General features: G+C 32.8%; 2 protein-coding genes across 2 annotated transcripts; both read right to left on the reverse strand.

Moving 5' to 3' along the window:
* Positions 1-539: 539 nt before the first annotated feature.
* Positions 540-4888, reverse strand: LOC106761927 (linoleate 9S-lipoxygenase-like). Its single transcript, XM_014645553.2, has 9 exons — positions 4623-4888; positions 3456-3739; positions 3131-3368; positions 2717-3037; positions 2525-2610; positions 2318-2425; positions 1891-2195; positions 1544-1807; positions 540-1454 (listed from the first exon to the last, which is right to left on the reverse strand). Exons 1-9 carry the CDS (start codon positions 4834-4836, stop codon positions 698-700), a joined length of 2577 nt encoding a protein of 858 aa, XP_014501039.1. The 5' UTR covers positions 4837-4888; the 3' UTR covers positions 540-697.
* Positions 4889-6820: 1932 nt separating this feature from the next.
* LOC106761928 (linoleate 9S-lipoxygenase-like) lies at positions 6821-11647 on the reverse strand. Its single transcript, XM_014645554.2, has 9 exons — positions 11412-11647; positions 9638-9924; positions 9308-9548; positions 8887-9207; positions 8715-8800; positions 8508-8615; positions 8086-8390; positions 7736-7999; positions 6821-7577 (listed from the first exon to the last, which is right to left on the reverse strand). Exons 1-9 carry the CDS (start codon positions 11614-11616, stop codon positions 6821-6823), a joined length of 2574 nt encoding a protein of 857 aa, XP_014501040.1. The 5' UTR covers positions 11617-11647.
* Positions 11648-12219: the final 572 nt, after the last annotated feature.

Here is a 12219-nt window from a genome sequence, read left to right on the forward strand (position 1 = left end):
AATATGGTTGTGAATGCAAAATGTTAATGATTTGACCATTTTGTTTTACATTTAAAAATATTTCAATTAAAACTACTTAAAATATGATAACTAAATAGAGATTTTAAAATAAATACGAGATAAATTATTATTCTAATTATTATTAGACTAAAAAAACATTTACCACAATATTAGAAAGTAATCTTAATAGAAAAAAAAAATAAATGTCTATTTAGTTTTTTCTCTTGTTTAAATTTTTTAAAATTATGTCTTAATATAAGAATTTAAATTTATGAACTTTTAATTTTATTGTTTGAATATATCATTCTAATTACTATTTAATATTAAAATCAGAGTTTTCTAAAGTTAAAAAAAATTGGTAAAAGGGACTAAAATCAGAGTTTTCTAAAGTTGAAGGACTAAATTGTACTTTAGTTTGAAAATAGACTAAAACCAAAATCGCTCAAAAATATAGAGACTAAAAACATATTTAATCACATTATTATATATAGAATTATTAAAACACGGAATTTGATTATTTTCCCGTTTTTGTAATGATATGCAAACACAACTTTCACTATTATTAAGAAATACAAATACATAATAATATACAAGTATATTATACATAGTTAAACATAAACTAGTGGAGATGAAGGAATTATATTCCCTCTATATCACATTTATTTAAAAGCTATGAAGCTGAAGAAGCATAGAATCCTTAGATAGAGATACTGTTTGGTATTCCTCTGAAAGTCAATCCCTCCTCACTGGAAGGAAAGAGAAGAGTGTAAGGCATTTTTGCAGGTCCTGTGCGGTTTCTCAGTGTCTCGTCATTGTTTTTTTGTACAAGCTTTTCTTCAATTTCAGCAAGTTTCTTTCCGAACCTCTTAAACGCCTCCAATGGCCCTGCATCTGAAGTCCAAAAGTCTCCACCATCTCTTTCTCCAAGGTAGAACTCATCAGATGCGTGCCTTGACAATATCTCTATAACTGTAAGGTCAATCAGGGTCTCTTTCTTACCAGTAATAGTTCTCAAAAACTCCTTCTCTGGATTCTTAGCCAATGCCTCATATTCAGCAGACCCTTTCTGAGGGATGAATCTTCTGCTAATAGTTGGCCTGTTCAGGATTAAACCACCGTATGGATATTGTCCGAAGTTAACAGCTGCATGAAGGGCTGAAGATATCCAAATGAGGGTGGTGGAGACGTCAACCAACTCTCCACGTGTTTGTAACTTTGGCCACCATGGCTTATCTTTCAAATCACCATGACCCACCTGAACAAGTTCTTTCCACCAAGCTTGAAGTTCAGGGTCTTTTTGAAGTACCTCATCTGACTTGTAATAGAATGCCACATACTCTTCCACCCACGACTTGATGGCTGCCCATATCTCCAGCCCATCAGAAGCATAAGGATAATCCTCAATCAAAAGCTTAACACCGTGGGGAGCAGATGAATCTTTAACCGCAACTCCTCTGACCACCCAAATAACATTGATTAGCATGACAAATTATATAAATCTTGAGACCTTTTACTTTTTAAAAACCTTTAAAATATTGCTTACCTCTTGACAAGATCATTAGGTAGTGCTTGATCAACGAAAGACCAGTTCTTGTAAATTATAGCAGACATTTCCAAAGAGTACCTACTCCACAAGAATGTTTTCTCTATGATACCATCTGCGTTGACCAAGGACTTGCGGGCCAGTGAATTGATGTTCATGGTATCACGGTAGTGAGGAAACAGGAGCTTGTAAACAGGGTGAACCACACTCAATTGCCTGTTCGTTGCTATGACGAAAGGCTCAACAACTGCATGAGTGCTTAGCCTGTTATCCATGTCATTACGTTAATCATTTATTCATAAATACACAAACAAAATTAACTCCAATGTGAATCGATAATATCATACCAATGGCTAATGATTTGATGGTAGCACGAGTCATTCACAATAACATAAGCCTTTGCCAGTAACCAAATGTAAGCTTCCACTCCCTCGTATGCAGGCACATAGACTTCATTGATAGGACCGAATTCGTCACCCTGATCATGTGGCTTACTTAACTCAATGGCCAATGGTGTCAGAGTTCCATCCTCTTTCAAGAAAAATATGGTTCTCGTGGCATAAGTCTTTGTGGTAGATGAATTTATTTTCCTCAAATATGGAATGAGATAGTCATGGTGATCTAAGATGAACAACTTATTGTTCTCGATAGCCTGTTCAACCAAGTATAATTAATTAATTGCTATTCACATATTCAAATAAAACAAAATCAGAAACACAAAGAATAACAGATGTGAATTAATTTTAATGTTCAACCGGATACTTATATCATTACCTGCTCAACAGTGAGCCCTCCTAATTGAGGCTCCAAATGCTCTTTCGTTATTATAGAGGTATGGTCTCCAAAGGTTTGAGTGTCTAGCGTGCTACGTGGTGGGAATTCCTAGAATAAATTTAACACGCGATGAGTAATCTCAAAATTGGCAGGCAAACATTTGGTTACATATAGTTTTTAACCAATCAACTCTAAAATTAAACTTACCTTAAGAATCTTAATGACATTAGGATTAACACCCGCAATGGTTTCTCTTGCAAATTCTTCATCAGTGATCCATGCAGACTTATCCACTGCATCAAATAAGAACAGTTGAAAAGTCCGTCTACGTCATTGAATAAAGAGCTACATTGCTAATAAAGATGTCATTTTTCTTCTTATTTAACATGTGTAGCCTACCTTGTATTACTTTAGGTGGTGGATACTTGAGAAACTGTTCACCATCACTTCGAAAAAGTTCCTTGACAATTGGTATGGGAGCGTATTTGCTGAGAAAGTCTGTGGGCAATGTAACTCCACCTTCATAAAGCTTGTGCACTTCAGCGAAACTATCAAACTCAAGACTCAAAATATTTCCATCGAATGCATCAGTCAAGACTGGTAACACATCTTGGGATACCGATTTCAATGCATAAGCGAGAAAATCGGATGACTTCAAGTGACCAAACGCTTCGTCTCTTGGAAGGTAAACAAAGTCGCTGGGCTTCTCACTGTTAGGATCTGTGGAGACGAACAAATAATACATGTTAGGTCTAAAGCAAAGCATGAAAAGTATATAATACATTACAACAAAAAATGAATAAAGTGGGTAACCTTTTGTAGTTTTGGGTCTTCCAGTTCTTCCTCTACGAGGGTAAGGCAAGGTAGAACCTCCAAGAACAGGGCGAGCATAGGCTTCACCTTTATCTGGGTTGCCCAAGTCATTGTAGACATCATAGTCATAAATTCTATCCCATTCCTTTCGTTCTCCAGTTCCATCGCCTCTTACAACCTTCAATTCATCTTCTCTGTACTTCACAAGTGGGGCTGGTGTCTCGCCAGGAAGATACGTCTGCATTATTATATGATGAATAAGTTGATTTATCTATATGGTGTCTTAAAGATGAAGAAGAAGAAAGAATTAAATGAAGTAGCTTACGTTGTTGGCAAAGAAAATACGAGGAGTTTTGTATTTAGTATCATTGTAAACCCAGGAGTTGCAGACAAAGTGAATGGTTCCGTGGTTAGGAATGTCTTCGAGAGTGAGAGATTTGAGGTAGAACTCATTCTGCATGAAGTTCTTAATGTAAAACGCGCCTGGAATTCCGAAGTCACTGTCCCATTCGAAATTAACATCGTATGCTTCTTCACTCGCTCCCAACGTTGGTAATGATATTTGCCCTCTTAACTTTGTAGCAGTTCCAACTTTTCCTTTCCCTTGTCCTATATCAAATTTCACACAAAATTTAACACCTTCAAATTCATTCTCACATCAATCATACAACAAAAATTAATAAATAATCTTATTCAATTTGTTCATTAGTTACTAAAAAAAATATAATTATACTTTATTGTATGTGGTATGTATCAATATCCTTCAGCAAACAAAAGCATTGAGTCGTTTTTAGCATTTAATAAAAAGTATTATCAAAATAAGTTTTGTTTTTGTCTGAAAAGGAAAATGTTTTTTTAACAATTTTTTTATAATTATGATTGACCAATAAAATAGTAACACATAATCTATTGTCAATAAATTGTTAATAAAAGTTATTAATATATCATTGTCTACTTGAGAAACCATTAACAAAACGAAGGATAGATTATTACACATTTAATAATAACATATATTACATTGAAAAAACGTTTTTTTAACAATTCTTTTACAACATATATTTAGTAATTCGTGATTAATCTATTTCAAATATAAAAACCAATAAAACAATAACATGTAATTTATTTTCAAAAAGTTATTAAAAAAAATTATTTAATTGCATACTCCATTATATCGATTTCTTATATGAGATCAGCCAAGAAAAGTTAACAAATAATTTACATCATTAAAATAAGTTTGGTTACTATTAAAAGAATCAATTTACCTAATGAAAGATAAATTATTATATTATAAACATGAATTATTGATGTATGGTATGAGAAAGTCAATACATCCAAAAATATGAACTAGCTTCACACTGAGCAGTGTAAAGTAATTATTTTTGAAGTCTTGAGAATGCGATCATGGACAGTTTGTGATTAAAGATGGAAATAACGTAATTAGAGTAATATGATAATTGAAAGATGTTTAGAGTATGTGAAGTGAGTAAGTTACCATCAGCCTTGGTGGAACTGATGAGCTGGATGGAGATGGAGGTGGCGAAAGCAGTAACGGCGTCGACGAGACTGCCGGCGAAATCGAAGACGTTGTCGATGACGCTGGCAGGGTTGAGGATGCTGTTGATGTCCAACACATTCTTTCGCATAAGCACCACAGTACCCTTTATCTTCTGCGTGTTTCCTCCGAAAATTCCTCCCAATAACGACATCTTTTCAACTTCTTTTCTGTTTGTTCTTCTTCTCCTTGGATTAATGAAGAACACGACCAAACCACTCCTTCTATTTATACACATCCAACTCTCTAACATACCAAAACATGTGTTTCTTTTTTTATTCTTTTCCCCATTCAAATCACGATTAAGCCACGTGGCGGACCTAACAACCTTCATAAACCAGTTTAATTACCATTATTAATTATTCTTTATCTTTTCTCAGCTTGACTTTTTTCATCTTAATCTTATACTAATCTTTCTCTTCTTTAATTTATATTACTTTTCTCTTTTATTCTATCTATGTAAAAAGTACACATCATTATGCAAAGGTTCCTGTTTAAGATTTTAACCACATTTTTTATTTTTTATTTTTTTTAAATCCATTCTAATACAAAAATATTTTAATATCAAATCAGATTGGATCTTCTATTTTCTTTTCACTCCAAATCGATGCTGATAAATAATTATCATTAACTTATTCACAAATTGTAATAATGATTAATTGTTGTCAATTATTCATCGGTTTTAATAATATTTTTCTTTTTTTTGTAAACGAGCTGATAACCAGTTTTATATTTTTATATCATACATGGTTATAAACTGGATAAGCTGAATTAATATTTGTTTATGTTTGTTCTAATTTTTTATTGAGCCACGTTTTTAATTACAACTATTTCAAGTTATTTATTGTCTCACTACATTTAGACTATTTTGGTCATATACGTATGATTATTAAAATATTCTGGTAAACTTTTACGGAATCTTTTTAATATGATTTTTTTTAATTTATTATTAGAGGGGTTATTTCTTTTTATATGGTTTAGAAATCCAAATTTAAATATATTTTTCTTGTTCAATGTCTCACATGCGATAATTAATCCCATCGATATCATTTTAGCGAATTTAAGATCGTATTTCATATTAGTATATCGTAATAGAAGGAGAGAGTTTAGAAGATAACATTCTTATCATTATAACTTTTGCAATATTAATAGTTACAAGCTTCCACTTCATTGATCAACCCGATATGCAAATATTTTAATAATATTTTTCAAAATAAAATTAGAAAATAAAATTAGACTATATAGGCTAGTTCCCTTAATTAACATTTAAGAAATCTATTTTTTTTTTTAATTTAGCAGTAGTAAACATTAATTTTTTGATAAAGAAAAATCTCATTTGGTGTTGATACACATCTATCTTTCAATCTGATTAAGAAAATTAAGCAACTATAATTTCAAAGAATTATAATTTTATCCTCTCATAATATATTATTAATGAATATGTCTATCTTTCAATTTAATTAAGAAAATTGAACTGATTCAAAAGATTTTTAGTGTATTCCTGTTCTATAAAATGCACACACATAACATCAATTCCAACATTGTTTTTTCAAGTGGTGATGAATGAAGATTTTGTTGGATAATCTTATGTTACAGTCAGCAGTCGGGAATTAACATTTTTCACCTATTTGATAAATAGCATTAAAAGAATGAAAAAAACAACTTCACATCAACGACATCAACTCCGTAATGCAAAACTTAAGAATCTAGTTGTTAACCTTAAGATATGCATTTTGCAATGGATAATGATATTTTAATAACTCTTTTTTAACAAGTTTTTTACAATAGAACACATGTCACTATTTTATTGGTCTATTTGAATTTGTTCTAAAAAAATATTTAAAATGAACCAATTATAAACTGCCATATATGCATTGTCAAAAAGAGTTGTTAAAAAGACTTTTTCCTTTTGCAATACCAACAATATGAACACAGTTGATGTCTTAAATGTCAGAAAAGAGTTGCATTTATAATATTCTCAGCTTTATACAAAGTACAAAACACAATTTCTTTATTAATAACAAGCACACGAGAAGTTTGAAGGAGTGGAGATACATAACTTAGCAAATGAAGAAATCATATTCCTTCTATTTGGCATTTATTGAAAACAAACGCAACAGTGCAGTAATAATATAGCCTTAGATGGAGATACTGTTGGGAATTCCTCTGAAAGTCAAGCCTTCCTCACTTGAAGGATAGAGCAGAGTATAAGGCATTTTAGCCGGTCCAGTGCGGTTTCTCAATGACTCATTGTTATTCTTCTGTACAAGCTTCTGTTCAATCTCTGCAAGCTTCTTCCCAAACCTCTTAAAAGCCTCTAATGGCCCAGCATCAGAAGTCCAATAGTCACCACCATCTCTCTCTCCAAGATAGAACTCATCAGATGTGTGCCTTGACAAGATCTTTATAATCGTAAGGTCAATAAGGGTCTCCTGCTTTCCGGTAATAGTTTTCAAAAACTCCTTCTCAGGGTTCTTACCCAATGCAACATACTCAGCAGACCCTTTTTCAGGCATGAATCTTCTGCTAATAGTTGGCCTGTTAAGGATCAAACCACCATATGGATATTGTCCAAAGTTAACAGCAGCGTGAAGAGCTGAAGCTATCCATATCAGGGTAGTAGAGATTTCAATCAACTCTTCAGAAGTATGCAACTTTGGCCACCATGGCTTATCTTTCAAATCACTGTGACCCACTTCAACAAGTTCTTTCCACCAAGCTTGAAGTTCAGGGTCTTTTTGAATTGCCTCATCTGACTTGTAGTAGAATACGACATACTCTGCCACCCACGACTTGATGGCATCCCATATCTCCAGCCCATCAGAAGCATAAGGATAATCCTCAATCAAAAGCTTAATACCGTGGGGAGCAGATGGATCCTTAACTGCAACTCCTCTGCACCCGAATAACATTGATTAGCACCAGAGTTATATCAAGTTCGAAGCCTTTGTTTTTTTCTTTTTATCATAGATGAGTTGATTGAATTTAGTCGTCAAATATTTAAGCAATGCATATATTACTAATTTGCTAATAAACTTTACTACATTACTCACCTCTTGAGGAGATCATTAGGTAATGCTTGATCGTGGAAAGACCAATCCTTATATATCACAACAGACAGTTCCAAAGCATATCTACCCCATAAGTATGTTTTCTCTATAATACCGTTTTCATTGACCAAGGCCTTCCGAGTAAGCGAATTAATGTTCATGGTGTCACGATAGTGGGGAAACAAGAGTTTGTAAACAGGGTGAAGCACACTCAGTTGCCTATTTGTTGCTATGACGAATGGTTCAACCACTGCATGAGTGTTTAGCCTATCGTTCACGTTATAAGAATCAATCATTAGATACATTGACAAATTTAATTGCACGGATCTAATTGCAAGTTCACAATAGCATACCAGTGGCTAATAAGTTGATGGTAGCATGAGTCATTCACAACGACATAAGCCTTTGCCAATAGCCAAATGTAAGCTTCGACACCCTCGTACGAAGGAACATAGACTTCACTAACAGGACCATGGTTGTCGCCTTGAGGATGCGGCTTGCTTAACTCGATGGCCAATGGTGCCAAAGTTCCACCGCTTTTCAAGAAAAATATGGTTCTTGTGGCATAAGTCTTTGTGGTAGATTGATTTATTTTCCTCAAATATGGAATGAGATAGTCATGGTGATCCAAAACGAACAACTTCTTGCTATGGATTGCCTATTTAACCATGTACAATTATTAATTGATTGTTGCTCGTTCGAACGACATTAGAGGAAAAATGAAAGAACAAGAAAGACATTTTAAGGTGAAACTTAATGCTCGTATCATCATTACCTGCTCAACAGTGAGCCCACCCAAGTTAGGCTCCAAATGTTCTTTTGTTATAATGGAAGTGTGATCACCGTAGGCTTGAGTATCTAGCTTGCTTCGTGGTGGAAACTCCTGGGACAATTTAACATGTGGTGGATGAGGTCAACAATCTCAATCTGAATAAAAAATTTTAGCTGCATGTAGTTTGATACCAATCAACTTTAAGCTTACCTCAAGAATCTTAATCACATTAGGATTAACACCAGCAATGGTTTCCCTTGCAAATTCTTCATCGGTCATCCATGCAGACTTATCCACTGTGCCATCCATGTGATTGAATGTCGAATAAAAAATAGGAATACATTGATGAAACTTTTGTGCATATTCAAGATATGTAGCATACCTTGCATGACTTTAGGTGGTGGATACTTAAGAAACTGTTCACCATCAGTTCGAAGAATTTCCTTAATGACAGGTAAAGGAGCGATCTTGCTAAGAAAGTTTGTAGGCAACGTAACTCCACCTTCATAAAGCTTGCGCACTTCAGCGAAATTATCAAACTCAAGGCTCAAAACATTTCCATCAAATGCATCAGTCAGTACAGGCAACACATCTTGGACTACAGATTTCAATCCATAAGTGAGAAAATCAGATGACTTCAAGTGACCAAATGCTTCGTCTCTTGGAAGGTAAACAAAGTCGCTGGGCTTCTCACTGTTAGGATCTGTGGAGATGAACACGTATATATTACGTGTTAGGTCTAAACCAAAGCATGAAAAGTACATAATATTACATTACAACAAAAAATGAATAAAGTGGATAACCTTTTTTAGTTTTGCCTCTTTCGGTTCTTCCTCTACGAGGGTAAGGCAAGGTAGAAGAACCTCCAAGAACAGGACGAGCATGAGCTTCACCTTTATCTGGGTCGCCCAAGTCATTGTAGACATCATAATCATAAACTCTATCCCATTCCTTTCGTTCTCCAGTTCCATTGCCTCTTACAACCTTCAATTCTTCTTCTCTGTATTTCACAAGTAGGGGTGGTGTCTCGCTAGTAACATATGTCTGCATGCATTGTTATATGATGAATTATCTAAATGGTGTCTTAAAGATGAAGAAGAAGAAGAAAGAATTAAATGAAGTAGCTTAATTACGTTGTTGGCGAAGAAAATACGATCAGTGTTGTAGACTTTGGAATTGTAAACCCAGGAGTTACATAGAAAGTGAATGGTTCCATAGTTGTTAGGAATGTCTTCGAGAGTTAGGGACTTGAGATAAAACTCAACTTGCATAAAGTTTTTAATATAAAATGCGCCAGGAATTCCAAAATCACTATCCCAGTCAAACTCAACATCATATGCATCTTCTCCCGCTCCCAACGTTGGCAATGATACTTGTCCTCTCAAATTTGTAGCCTTTCCAACCTTTCCATTCCCATGTCCTAATCATATCACATACACACAAAATTTTATCTATTATTTTTTTAACATAATCTCTTTAACTTAATTTTAACATTTAGTAAAAAAAAATGTTTAAATAAATTCAAATAAAATACCAACACAATTATCATTAGCATAGATACAAATATCTATACATATACAAATACTATAATATCCATATCCACTAATGAATATGAAAAATATTTGTATTCATTATTTGATCATAACTATTTCTTACCCTATATTAGAGAATAAATATATTTTTACATCTAAAAATAAAATATCATTAAAAGAAGAGGAGGAATTGTAAAATAAAATTATATTACATTTAATTTGACAAACAATATAAAAATAAAATAATAATAAAAAAGTGAATTTTTGTGTTATTCAATAAAAAAGACAATAAAGTGTGAATTAATAGTGTCAATTAAATGTAAAAATAAAATAAATTTTGTGTATGTCAAAGTATCTTTATTGTTAGAAAAATAATTTTTAATACATAAATTTTTTATATTTATTTATACTATTTTTTTATTTTTTATTTTTTCTTAAATATAAAAATTTATTTTTTTATAATTATTTTATTCTAATACTATCTATCAAAATGAATATAAAAATGTGTTACTGTACATTAATAACCATTGTTAAAGAAAATTCGAACTCTTAAAACAAATCAATTGTCTAATTAGTAAAAGTTTAGTGTGATATAAAAACACTAAAGAGAAAAGATTATTTAAATAGATCTCATTTAAGAATATCGTTCTCAGTAAGAATATCATGACACACTTTTACATCCATTTAACACAAAATATAGAGATACACTGATCATAAAAATTATAAAATTTTATGTTTTTTCTAGAAAAGAAAATAGTGTCAAATAAATATAAAAAATGTTTAAACTCTTTTTTGGTCCCTAAGTTAAGTTCTAATGTTCAGTTTAGTCTTCGCTTTTAAAAATGTCAACCTTTAGTCCCTATGATATGAAAAATGTATCAAATCAGTCCTCATGACAGCACTTAATGAACAATAAATCACAAGTTTTCATACCTAGAAATCCAATATTTTGTGATTTGTTAACGGAAGGTGTTATGAACAACAAATCACTTAATGAAAAACTTGTGATTTGTTAACGAATAGGATTGATTTGATACATTTTTCATATAATAAAGACTAAAGGTCAACATTTTTAAAAGCAGGGACTAAACTGAACATCAAAACTTAACTTAGGGACTAAAAAAGGTTTAAACCTATAAAAAAAATTAAACGTGTTAAAAAGATATTTATCTAAAAAAATAATTATTTGACATATATAATTCTTTTACATTTATTTGATATTATTCTTTCTTACTTTTTTTTTTAAATACAAAACTTTACCTTTTTATATGATATTTTACAATGTAAAAGTATTGGATGGTAACAATACTCATTTTTCTAATATCTGGGAGATTAATGAAATGAAAAGTTGATTAGATGAAAAAGTGATTATTACCATCAGCTTTAGTAGCACTAATGAGCTGAATGGAGATGTGAGAAGCAAAAGCAGTGACAGTATCAACTACACCACCGATGATGTTGATTCCTGTTCCGACGACACCCTTAACACTTGTCAGACTGTTGATATCTAACACATTCTTTCGCATAATCACCAAACGCCCTTTTATCTTGTGACCCTTGCCTCCCAGGATTCCGAACATCTTGCCTGATTCTTACTTTCAACAAACACTCTTCTTTTTCTCCTCTCTCTGGATAACGGCAACCAACATGCTCCTATTTAAACGACAACCTCAACTATTAAATCTAACTATTCACTGCGTTTTTCTTTACTAAATACTTTTTACATTCTTTATCTTACATGTTTTATTTTACTTTTGGAAAATGATACGTGAACAACAGATTTTGACAACATTTAAACACGGGACACGTGTTTAAATGTGAGTGGTGCATGTGGAAAATGAATTTTTAATATGAGAATGATGTGGCAATGAGAATTGGGGGCAAGTTTCAAATTTGGGTTTCATTTTCTCATTTTCAGATTTGTAATCTGAGGAACATTTGAGAGAGAATCTTTGAGCGTGAAAACCAGAGAGAGACTTGTTTTCCCTCCACCCTACCACTGTTGCTACCGAAGTGTTGTCGTACTGTCGGCGTTCGTAGGCAAAACATAGACAATGTCGTCTTCCCTCCACCCAACCACCCAATGTCGACGGAGTGTCGTCGTTCGTACGCAAAACCTAGACGGTCTCGTCTTCCCTCCACCAAGCCACCCATTGCTATCGGAGTGTCGTCGTGCGAACTTA

The sequence above is a fragment of the Vigna radiata genome, chromosome 5 (assembly GCF_000741045.1).
Source record: "Vigna radiata var. radiata cultivar VC1973A chromosome 5, Vradiata_ver6, whole genome shotgun sequence".
NCBI classification, from domain to species: Eukaryota; Viridiplantae; Streptophyta; class Magnoliopsida; order Fabales; family Fabaceae; genus Vigna; species Vigna radiata.